Source organism: Schistocerca cancellata, chromosome 1, assembly GCF_023864275.1.
Source record: "Schistocerca cancellata isolate TAMUIC-IGC-003103 chromosome 1, iqSchCanc2.1, whole genome shotgun sequence".
In the NCBI taxonomy this organism is placed as follows: Eukaryota; Metazoa; Arthropoda; class Insecta; order Orthoptera; family Acrididae; genus Schistocerca; species Schistocerca cancellata.
In genome coordinates, this window is record NC_064626.1 from 1,274,209,391 (window position 1) to 1,274,221,795 (window position 12,405).

A 12,405-nucleotide genomic window follows, 5' to 3' on the forward strand; every position below is an offset into this window, starting at 1 on the left:
AAGCAGATGTAGAAGGCCTAATAACTCCTTGCTCAAGCATTTTGTAGATCTTTCCCCTTAGTATCTTCATCTTAGGCAGCGAGAGATGATATGGGGACTGCCTGATGGGAATGTATTCAGATAGACGAATATGGTAGTCAAGAACATTAGTAACACACAGTCTGTCACAGAGAAGCTCTGGGAACCTCTCCAACAAACCCCCTAGTTCAGAGGCCTGCTTGGAAGAAAGATGGGTGAGATCAAATTCACTAACCTTAGTATCAACAGCCAGCATTCCCACATCTCGATGCACCTTATGTTCAGCACATTCACAGAACCCAAATTTCTGAGCAGAAGCGAACTTAAAGAAAAAGGTGTACCTGGAATAATCCAAGACAAGACCAGTTTTACCGACAAAATGACACCCCAAAATCAAATCGACTGGCAGCTTCTTAACTCAGGCCAAAGACAAGGGTCACGAGAAATCGCCAACTGAGATACTCCTTCAGACCCAACCATGCAGAGGCAACACCTGCCCGTTGGCAACCTGACATCTCTGGACTGGAGAAGGGACCGACCTAAGCCTCGTAAGATGACCAAATTCAAGGAATCATTCCTACCTCAACAATGAAAAGGAGCTACTGGAATCCAAAAGGGCACAAATAAGTTGCCACCTACTCGAGAACAAATATAAGGCAGAGGAGGTGATGATCGAGCAGCGACACTGGCACACCAGGGTTTAAAGGCTCGATCCCAGTGTTGCTGACCAGCCAGGCATCATTTATTGACTGGGTGCCCAAGGCTGAATGCACGTACGAACTAAATGCCTTGTCCGACCGCACCTGAAACAATGCCGCGATTCCCTTTTAGCCGACTCAGCTGATGTAGATAATCCGGAATTCTTCTCAACAATGCCTGCGGACTGAACCTTAACTTCACAGCATCCATCATCCGAGAGCAGCAACACGGATATAACTAAAAGTTCCTCCCAAGTGGAGGGATGACCCCGAAAAACAAAGTGTGACTTATCCACCGCTTACGTCCCCCTCAAGACAATAGAAACTAACTCCTTTTCTGGCAAGTGTACTAACAAGGCCAAACAGGCTGTCTTGACTCTTTCCACATATTGATGTAACTCCTCTTTATCTTGCTGCATCTGCCAAATATACTGACACTCGAGCTGCTTGTGAACTCCCACGGTCAACCTCTTGCTATTACAAGCTCCCTCAACTGCTGCAAGGAAAACCCTTCTGCCATGGCCCAGGATTCCAGGGTCCTCAATTCACCTATAGTTAAAGAATACAATAGAGACAAAACTGCTTGATGCGAAACACCAAATGCATCAGCTTGTTACTCAGAGCAAACCAACAACCTTTCAATTTGCTCGAGTCGGTCGACAACTACTTCTGTGATGTCTCGAAACAAATGTATGAGGGGATTAGGCAATTTAGCAAATGCCCCGTCTAACCTCTCAGGCAACATAAGGGCGTTATTGCTGGGCTAGCTAGCGCACCACCCAGACGATAACAAATCCTGTTCCCTGGTCCTCTTCCCATCCAGCTCTAAGCATGTGACCTTAAACTGCAACTTACTAACCAAGGACCATAATTCATCTGTTGCTTCCGTATCACAATCCTCTAACTTTAATCGCCTTAAACCAGATATCCAGTTGGTCAAATGTATCAACTGCACCCACACCCTGTCTAACTGACTGCCACTAGGTTGAGTGCCGTCTAAGAAACTGATGTTATCCTCAAGATTACTAGCCGCTTTAAACAAGAACTCAATGGCTACCTTTGTCTCAGCCACAACCTCCGGCGTGACGCCAATCGGCTGAATCACGGTAGCACATAATCAGGCTGCTAAGTCCAGAACACTATCCTCAATAGCCTGGCATCTTATCGCCAGCTCATAAATCAGGTGGTCCTTCCTCAACAGGCCGATTCCAGGGCACTGCCTGGCTGCCGTTAGAATTACTCACCTAAAACAGAACACAATAACGAAGACAAATATCGTATAACACTGGCAGAGTTACAGTTCAAACCGATAGTAACTGAAAATGCAATATCACAATCGTAACCACGCTCTGCTACCAGTTGCTTCCTTGGTAGGAAGGCAGGATTGGGTTATGACTGTGGACGGGGCCATAATCAATTACTGTTGGTTAGTTAATTTTTTTTCAGTCACATACACTTTATTTGGAAACAACAACAAATAAAAGGTGACAATAAATTAAGAAGTGTTCCATGGCTGAAGGCCTTAATGACAACAAATTCAAAACTATTTCTCGGCTGAAGGCTCCAATAGTAATAATTTAAAAACTGTTTCAAGGCTGAAGGCCCAACTAGCAATCCTTTAAGAACCAGTTAAGCATCTTCAAACTTGAAATTATAGTTATTAAAATATTTAAAATAATCATCAAATCTGACCATACCAGGAGGGGGGGGGGGGGCGCAAATGTTGCTCCAAGGATTAACCTGGGAAAGTCCCTCAAAACTTCGCAAGCGATGATACAGGCAGCAAAGAGTTGCATTCACCTCATGAGATGATAACTCAGACTAGTGGCAGTTTAAACGCATGACCAATAATCATTTGCCGAATCTACCTAACATCTGATGACCAATACAATGATGGAATAACACACCCCAGCCAGAACCGGCGGTCAGCACTATGTCTTCAGACTCTGGTGTTTAGAGCATCCAGAAGCAGAAAGGAACGACTACTGCCAGAGTGGGGGGAGCGGGGGGAACACCACCCAGCCCACAAATCAAGGAACTACGCCTTACCAGACAGCAGCGGCAAAGTAAGGAAAAGTACACTGCCATAACATACAGTAAGCTCCAGGGCAGGTAACTGGGGCGTTAGCGGCCACTAGGCAGGAAAAATACCACTGATTGAACTTGACAAATAATAACATATAGAATGCAACAATTAATAATAAGAAGTGGAGTAAGGTTAATTAGGTTCGTCTTCCCCAAATGCTCCACTCGCTGTTCTTCATCTCGGCGACACTGCATACAGCAACACACAAGCAAACAGCACGATCTCATAATGGTGGAGGTTTCACTACTTGAATTAAGGTCCACTCAACTTAAACTTCCTGGGTCCAGTTGACAACGAGGTTGTACCCCTCGCAACTACAGCCCTTCCACCCGGTAGGGCATGAGCGCCACCAGTGGTCCTGGCGTGTTCTCACGCTGCGTGGACCTGGCTGCTCGTCTGTCCCCAACCGAACTGCCAACTCACATGACATGGAAACACCACGACGTCACCCCAAAGATAGTACCACCATTACTACATACCGATAAGTGCCGCTGCTGCCACTAGCGGATAGACAACACTTGCAAATGGAGTGGCGCCAATGAACACAAATGAACACAAGAAGAAGACGACAACCATAACTATACCAACTAAACGATGCCAACCTAGCAACGGCACCAACGCAAGCCACAGCATGGCTCAATATGCTTTTTTAAATCTCATCCCCAGCTTTTTCTTTGAACAGTGATTACCACGACTATGAAACTAGACACAGAACTGACTTCTATAGAGAAGTACTTAAGAAAGCACTGCATCAAAAAAGTGTAATACATCATCCCAAAATTCTTTCTAGTGTCCCCTTAAAAGTTAAAAAATTACCAAAGCTGCACATTTTTAAAAATGAACTTAAGAAAACACTTGCAATTGAAAGCTTTTGCAGTGTTGATGAGTATGTAAATTTTATCTACATCTACATCCATACTCCTCAAACCACCTGACGGTGTGTGGCAGAGGGTACTTTGAGTACCTTTATCGGTTCTCCCTTCTATTCCAGTCTCGTATTGTCTGTGGAAAGAAAGATTGTCGGTATGCCTCTGTGTGGGCTCTAATCTCTCTGATTTTATCCCCATGGTCTCTTCACGAGATATACGTAGAAGAGAGCTATATACTACTTGACTCCTCGGTGAAGGTATGTTCTCGAAACTTCAACAAAAGCCCGTACCGAGCTACTGAGTGTCTCTCTTGCAGAGTCTTCCACTGGAGTTTATCTATCATCGCCATAACGCTTTCGTGATTACTAAATGATCCTGAAACGAAGCGCGCTGCTTTCCGTTGGATCTTCTCTATCTCTTCTATCAACGCTATCTGGTAAGGATCCCACACCTGTGGGCAGTATTCAAGCAGTGGGCGAACAAGTGTACTATAACCTACTTCCTTTGCTTTCGGATTGCATTTTCTTAGTTTTCTTCCAATGAATCTCAATCGGGCATCTGCTTTATCGACGATTAATTTTATATGGTCATTCCATTTTAAATCACTCCTAATGCCTACTCCCAGATAATTTATGGAATTAACTGCTTCCAGTTGCTGACCTGCTATACTGTAGCTAAATGATAAAGGATCTTTCTTTCTATGTATTCGCAGCACCTTACACTTGTCTACATTGAGATTCAATTGCCATCCATAGCTTAAAAGTTAAACATAGCCGTTTGTCATTGGATATAATGTAAACGTAGAATTTGTTTGGTTTCTGTATTGGGTTTTCTGTATGAGTTTCTTTGCATCTGTATGATTTGCTTTTGTTTATGTACTTAATTATTTGCATGAGTTGTAAACAGATGCTATTATTTAAGTTTTTTTGTGTTAACATATGACAAGTCCTATATTATTGTACATGACAAAATGGATGATCAATAAATGAAATAAATGTTGCTACATTTCCAATATTTAAAACAAAACTATAGACAATTCTAATAAAGCACTGTTTATGTTCTTTAAAAGATATCTTGGATATGTAAAAATAAATCTTGCTTAAGCAGTTATGGTAAATTTAGGTTATATGAATATGTACTTACTTAGTTTAACTTCTTTTTTGCTGATATTAAATGTAGCTGTATTCTCATTTTAACATGTCCAGTATCACTCGTACTATTAGTTACACCAAAATGCTGGTTCATAAATTTTTCAGATACATGAAGGATTCACACATTTTAAATGCCTTTATTTATAATGTTTCATAACAATACAGAACAAATTACAGCTTAGAACACAATACAAATTGTCTTTAAACACTTCTATAAAACAAAACAGGTCTGAAAGAAGTACCAAGACAATTTCATACTCATCTGGGAAAAAAGAAAAGATAAACATAAAAGCAGACTCATTATAAAACTATTCAAGTTTCCACATAATCTTCTCTTTTTATTGAATATTTTATTATACTGAGTTGTTATATGACAAAGTTGTTACCTACACAGATTTGAACACGACTTTAGAAATAGCGTCAAGCTACAAAATGACCACAAGAACAAATTATTGTTTTCCTTAATGTACACATATACAGTCCAGAATACCTTTGGAAATTGACTCATTCCATATCCCACAAAACACACCAAGAAAGTTTGTAATATGGTGAATTTTGCTATCACAAAAGCATTATCAAATAACAAAAGGACAATTTACCTTCTACTGTGAATCTTAAATAATTGACCATTTAAATGTAGACTGACTGGAATAATAAATATTAATATTCTTTCAGTCATTTTTGCAGCAATATCAGAGGAATTTCTTCCATTCTATGCCTTCCGTTTCTTCCCTGTATGTTTACTACTTGAACCCTTTTGTCTGTTTTTTGCCATTACGGAAGGGTACTTCTGATTGTTTTTTGCAGTTACTTTCTTAGCACCAGTAACTTCACAGTTAGATGAGTCTGAGATTTTTGAAATTTTCCTTTTCTTTGATTGTAGCGTTACATCTTTCTCTTCTGTATGGATATCTGCATCCGTGTTTGTAACAAAATTTTTAGTTTTCTTCAAAGCTTCCTCTTTCTTTTTGTCTAGATCTTGATACTTTCTTGGGTTCATGTCATTTGAAGTTACTTTCTCTGCACCAGTAACTTCACAGTTAGAGGAATCTGAGATTTTTGGAATTTTCCTCTTTGTTGTTTGTAACTTTAGATATTTCACTTCTGTATGGATATTTGCGTCAGTGTCTGTAGCAAACTCTTTAGTTTTCTGCAAAGCTTGTTCTTTTTTTTGTCTAGGTCTCAATACTTTCTTGGATTCACCATTATTTGAAGTTCCTTTCTCATCAGCAGTCACTTTACACTTAGATGTATCTGAGGTTTCTGAAATTTTCTTATTTGGTTCTAACTTTAGAGTTTTCTCTTCTGTATGGATATTTACATCAGTCTCTGTAACAAAATCTTTTGTTTTCTCTTTTTTTTGTCTAGGTCTTGATATTTTCTTGGGTTCATTGTAATTCGAAGCTACTTTCTCAGCACCAGTAACTTCACAGTTAGATAAGTCTGAGGTTTTTGAAATTTTCCTCTGCTTTGATTGTAACTTTAGATCTCTCTCTTCTAGATGAATATTTGCATCAGTGTCCGTAACAAAATCTTTACTTCTCCGCAAAGCTTCCTCATTTTTTTGTCTAAGTCTCAATACTTTCTTGGGCTCTTTGTGACCTGAATGTTTTGTATTTACAGTTGTCTTTGCAGTGGTTAAGTTGTCCAGAGTTGGTGGAGGCACCTCAGACATTATTTTTGGCCAAAAAAACAAAGACAATAGGCGATCTTTCCAAATTGAAATACTTGACTGGAAATCCCTTACACCATCAGTTGGGGATGTACCTCCTGAACTTGTAGATGACACCTTCTTCAAGTGAACATTTGACTGACTTCCTTTCTTACTTGTCTGGCTATGTTTACCATTCGACAATTCTTGCGTAACACATTTGTCCTCTGCAGACCATTTATTACAGTCCAAATTTTGGCAAAAAGAGGTAAGTGTTTTAAATGCTGCAAGAGTACTGTAATTTGGTGGAATACTAAACAGTGTATTTTTTGAAGTGCTGCCATTAGTACTGCTTTGTGCCGGAAGAGTCTTACTAGAATATGTAGTTACCTTTGATGTTCTACTTGTCCGACATTGTACCACGGGAGAGGCATTCTCCCCCTTCAGAAAGTGAAGCATTTTTCTATCAGGCTTGGAGAAAGTTGTGGGTTTCTGTGTTAAGTTACCACACAGAACAGTAAGCTGCATTTTTACTTGTTGTGAGAAACGGGCATTTTCATTCTTGTTGTAGCGAATCTGTTTGTTGTTCCCAAACTGTCCACTGCCAGATTTAAAGAAAGAAATCAGTTGATGATCTACATTTTCAGCACTGCCGATGGTACTCTTGTGTACACGTGGTTTTACATATGGTTTTTTCATATGTTTACGTTTCACTAACTTTGTAGGTAGTTCACCTTCATGTAAGTCACCAGTTGGAAGTTCTGTTGTCTTAGTGTTTTCTATAGCTTCCAACATTTTTTGTGGGCCACAATGGTTGGCAACCACTTTTCGAGTAGTCATGTTTAAACGTTTTCCAGGATTTTTTTTAATCCACTTTTGTATTGCACCATACCTGTGTCGAATTTGTGTTCTGTTTCGATTATCAAACATTTTACTTATCTGGCTCCACTTCCCTTTACCCAGTTTATCTACTAAGTCTAAGAGCTTTTCATCTTCTTCTGCAGTCCAGGGCTTAAATGGTTCCTGATATTGTAGAAATGTGTTGAATCTATTCCGTACTTGTATAGAAGTACGACTTGGCAAATACCTTGAAATTCGTCCAAAGTCTGCTCCATATTTCTTCACTCCTCTTAAAATTATAGCATCTTCAGATTTTGTAAATCTTCCTTTTTTTATAGAAGGATGGAGAGTGTACGCCCAGTGGTTATAAACTTGAAACTTTGTACGACCTTCCATACATAAAGCAATTTTATTCCATGGAATAAAATTACCTATGCGGAAATGCTCCACTAATTCTTCCAGTTTTTTGTTTTCTTCTTCAGTCCACTTCTTTTTTGCTACATTTTTATTCAAGCGAGTCTGGTGGTGATGTATGCACTGATAAGCTGACCGATTTGTCCCTAGTTCTTTTGCTATTTTTTCCCAATCCTGATAGTTATGTTTTTCTGCAATCTGTGCTAATTTTTCTTCCTCTTTTTTATTCCATTTATTTTTATTTATTGAAGGCTGCAGATAACTAAGCCACATTCCTATACACTCATTGGTATTATGCCTTTCTTTCAGGTCAACTGTGGATATCTTCATCCAATCAAGTTTTGAAATATCTTCCAAATAATCTTCTTCCGAAAAACGGGCCTCTTTATCACTGAACCTTAGTTCACTATCTGCTGTGGATTTTCTCTGTCCCTTCAATAGCAATTTGGAAGTTTCTATTTCTCTTGTTACAGCTCTAATCAAATTCTTTTTGTCCTGTTCTTTCCATCGATACGAAGAAGGTAAGTTTATGTCTGTGACATAGTCTTTCTTTCGTATCTCAACTGCATCTTGATTGGGAGGGGCAGGAAAAGAATCATGGCCTTTGAAGTATGGAATGCCAAAAATGTATGGCCATCCACTGTGTGAGGAAGTACACATCTGAGATTTCTGTAACTCAAGTTTTCTTATCTCTGCCTGATTTGCTTCCAAGGCTTTTGTGTTTTCTTCATACAGCAATAGAAAATCCTGTTCAAGTTGATCCAATGCATTTTTGCAGCTATTGGCGAGATTCAAACACTTCCGTAAATCTTGAATCACATTGGTAGGATTTGACTGGAAGTTGATGATGCTTTCTTCTCTCAGCACATTCCACATTAACTCCAAATCTCTCTGCACAACATTCGTCTCTGAATCCCAGTCCAGCATTGTAGTGCGGCAGCACCACTGTAAAAAAAGCATTCTCAAAGCATTTGTTGCAATAACCACAGTTTACGGCTTTTTTTAATTTAACATTATACAAGCATTTTTCAATATCTAATAGCAAAATCCTGAATGGAATACAAAAACTTGACTGAGTATAACACTCCCCCCCCCCCCCCCTCTCTCACACACACATGTGCACACAAACACAAACATATCTACACCTACATGGCTACAATCACTTAAATCCGTTGTTGTGTATCTGATATGCCTTCTCATTTTCCCCTGACTTACTATGCAGTATCTAAAAATTAGGAAATATATAAGTTACTGAATCCCGAATATAATGTACAAATATGTTATCTGTTTTAGATCCCACAGCATGTTGGTACTTCTATGGTAGATTTACAATTGTATTGTTAATTTGATTAACACTGTAGCTAAAAAAAAGGGGGATTTCTTGTTGTGAGCAGTGCGTATGAGGAGGGGAAAAAAAAACCATTCTGCAGGCACAATGTCTATTGCAATACAAATCGAAACGAGCAGTGGCACAAGATACTGAAAACATCTTTTCAGATTAAGATTCTTTATTCATCATTCAGCATTTCTACAAGCAATAGACTAATTTTATTAAAACAAGTTTTACATACTTTCAGTCCTCATAAAATGTGTTTTGCCAGATAGATGTGCAAATCTACTACCACCTGGTATTTGCTGACAGAAATCCTGTTTTTCAGCTGCTGCGTACTGACACACATCAAGTAGGTTCCAAGATGGTGCCTAGTACTGGATGTTTCGCACTTTATGCTTACAAAAGTAACATATTTAATGGAATTCTGTGCATAAAGTGCTTCAATGTAAGTGTACAAGCCTTTTGCAGTGAACTTGAATAAAACTAAAAACTATGAATCCTGTAACATCAAGGACAAGAAACAAGCAAGCTATAAGAGGAGTGGCAAGCACTGTAACTGCATACAGTGCAAAGACAAAAGTGTCACATTAATTGTGAGAGTGAATTAGTGAAAAAAGTAGACATTATAAACATTCTTTACAAAGAAAACGTTGAACTGGTATGAAAAATAAAATCTTTAGAGACCTGTATCAGTGAGCTTAAAAGAAACAGTACAGAAACGAGAAACACACGAAAATTGAACTCTGTTTATGATATTCAGTACAACAGCATTCACTAAGCTGCAAACATGATGCAAAAACAAACAGTGAAAGTCAAATGTTGATGAAAACAAGTGAAGTGATAATAGCTTGCCTGTTACAAATATGTTTGCCCAAAGTGAAATGGTCGGAAATAGGAAACACAAGAAAAACAAGAGTAATTGCTACAATAATGGTGCTACACTTTTCAGTATTTTCTATTGCTCATTGTGTAGATCTGTACTGCAATAAACATTATGCCCTTTGACCTGTTTTGTTGCATTTTCTCAAACTAAGCTTTCTGTTTATTAAGTACATAATACAGAAAAACCAGTGTGTTTCAGAATTACAATTTTAGCAGGCAGCCAGGGAAGGGGATGTGGATCACTTCTACAGTCGGAAACAATTATCAAACCAGGAGTACCCTTAAAGGAAATCACAAAAAATGTGGTAAACCTAATAAAAAATTTAGGGGAGAGCTCTCAAAATTGTTTGAAATAAAGTCAGGTGTCTGACAGGGAGAGGGTTTGTCACCTCTGCTTTTCAATTGTGTGTTAGAGAAGATAGTTCGGGAATGGAGGAAGGACATCAATACTAAAGGGGTTCAACTAGGAAGAAATCCAAACAAGATCGCTGTTGAATGGTTAGCCTTTGCAGATGACATGGCATTGATTACAGATTCCCTAGATAATGCCCAAGAACAAATAAGAGAACTGCAAAAACAAGCAACCAAAGTAGGACTACAAATATCCTTTGAAAAAGCAAAGTTCATGACAAACATCTGTGATGCTCCCCAAAATATTGCAGTTGACAACAATACAATACACAAAACAGATTCCTTTAAATACCTAGGAGAGTGGATTACATATAATGCAAAAGAAAATACAGCTATAGAAACTAGAGTGCACAAAATGGAAAGAGTGTTTCATATGATTAAAAATGTTTATTACAAAAAATCTTGTCCTGGAACACGAAATTAAGACACTACCAAACAGTGGCCCAACCTGAAGCTCTGTGTGCAGCAGAAACACTTAAGCAAACAAGAAATGGAGATCTTGACAAACTAGAGAAAGTCAAAAGAAGAATTTTAATGAAATCACTGGGAGCTAAAAGAAACAATAATGCTGAATACAGGTTAAGACCAAACAGAGAGCTATACTTGAAAACTGAAAAACTAACTGCTGTAATGAGGAAGAGAAGACTACAATTTTTTTTGACATATATTCAGAATGGATAACAACAGACTAACCAAGCAGATATTTACATTACTCAATAGCTACAAATCCAAGCCCACATGCTTCATAGAGACTGAAAAGAACACGGAAAATGCTGGAATTACAATAGACACAATAGAAAACAGAACACATTTCAGAAAGGCAATTCAAAAGTAGAATTTCAGGAGAGTAAGAAAACAACAAGATGAAAGTGGACTCAAGAAGAAAGGGAACAGCACTCTAAAAGGATGAAGGAAATTTGGAAACTAAGGAAATCTCATACAATGAAGAGTAGCCAAAGTTGATTCATCGTACCCTCCAAATGGGTTATTCGAAAGAAGAAGAAGAAGAAAAACTTTCACATCAGACATTAGTGGTACTAGGAGGTACAAATGAGACTGGTAACCCCATTCAAATGGTTAAAAAGCATGTGCATGAAACATTAGATACTATACTGAAACTTAGTTATAAAATGAATATAATAATCCATCCTACCCCAATACCACATAATGTACAACGTCTAAATTCAAAAACAGAAGCAACAAATCAATTATGTCAAAACAAATTCTACATCTACATCATACTCCGAAAGCCACCTAATGGTGTGTGGTGGAGGATACTTTGGGTACCACTATCTGATCCCTCCAACCCTGTTCCATTCGCGAACAGTGTGTGGGAAGAATGATTGTCAGTAAGTCTCTGTATTGGCTCTAATTTCTCAAATTTTCTCCTGATGGTCAATATGCGAGATGTATGTGGGGGGAACTAATATGCTGTTTGACTCCTACTGAAAAGTGCTGTCCCGAAATTTGAATAGTAAATCTCTCCGTGATGCACAATGCCTCGCTTGTAATGTCTGCCAGTGGAGTTTGTTTAGCACCTCTGTAATGATCTCACGCCAACTAAACGATCCCGTGATGAAATGCACCACTCTTCATTGGATCTTCTCTATCTCCTCTATCAGTCCTACCTGATAGCGATCCCAGATATATGAACAATACTCAAGAATTTGGCAAACAAGCGCCTTATAAGCCACTAATTTCATGGATGAGTTACATTTCGTTAAGATTCTTTCGATGAATCTGAGTCTGGTATCTGTTTACCCCACTATCAGTTTTATATGGTCATTCCACTTATGGTTGCTCTGGATAGTTATGCTTGGATATTTTATGGCAGACGCTGTCTCCAGCTGTTTTTCAGCAATAGTGTAGCTGTACAGTAGTGGATTTCTTTTCCTATGTATGTGCAATATGTTACATTTATTTACGTTCAGGGTAACTGCCACAGCCTGCACCATTCATCAATTCTCTGCAGGTCATTTTGCAAATTCTTACTATATTCTGGTGTTGCTTTTTGGTATAAACAACCACATCATCTGCAAATAGCCTTAAAGA

At 38.6% G+C, this 12,405-nt stretch overlaps 1 protein-coding gene across 1 annotated transcript; it reads right to left on the reverse strand.

Moving 5' to 3' along the window:
* Nucleotides 1–5,534: 5,534 nt before the first annotated feature.
* Nucleotides 5,535–8,654, reverse strand: LOC126145984 (uncharacterized). The gene has a single exon (XM_049915596.1). It carries the CDS (start codon nt 8,652–8,654, stop codon nt 5,535–5,537), a length of 3,120 nt encoding a protein of 1,039 aa, XP_049771553.1.
* Nucleotides 8,655–12,405: the final 3,751 nt, after the last annotated feature.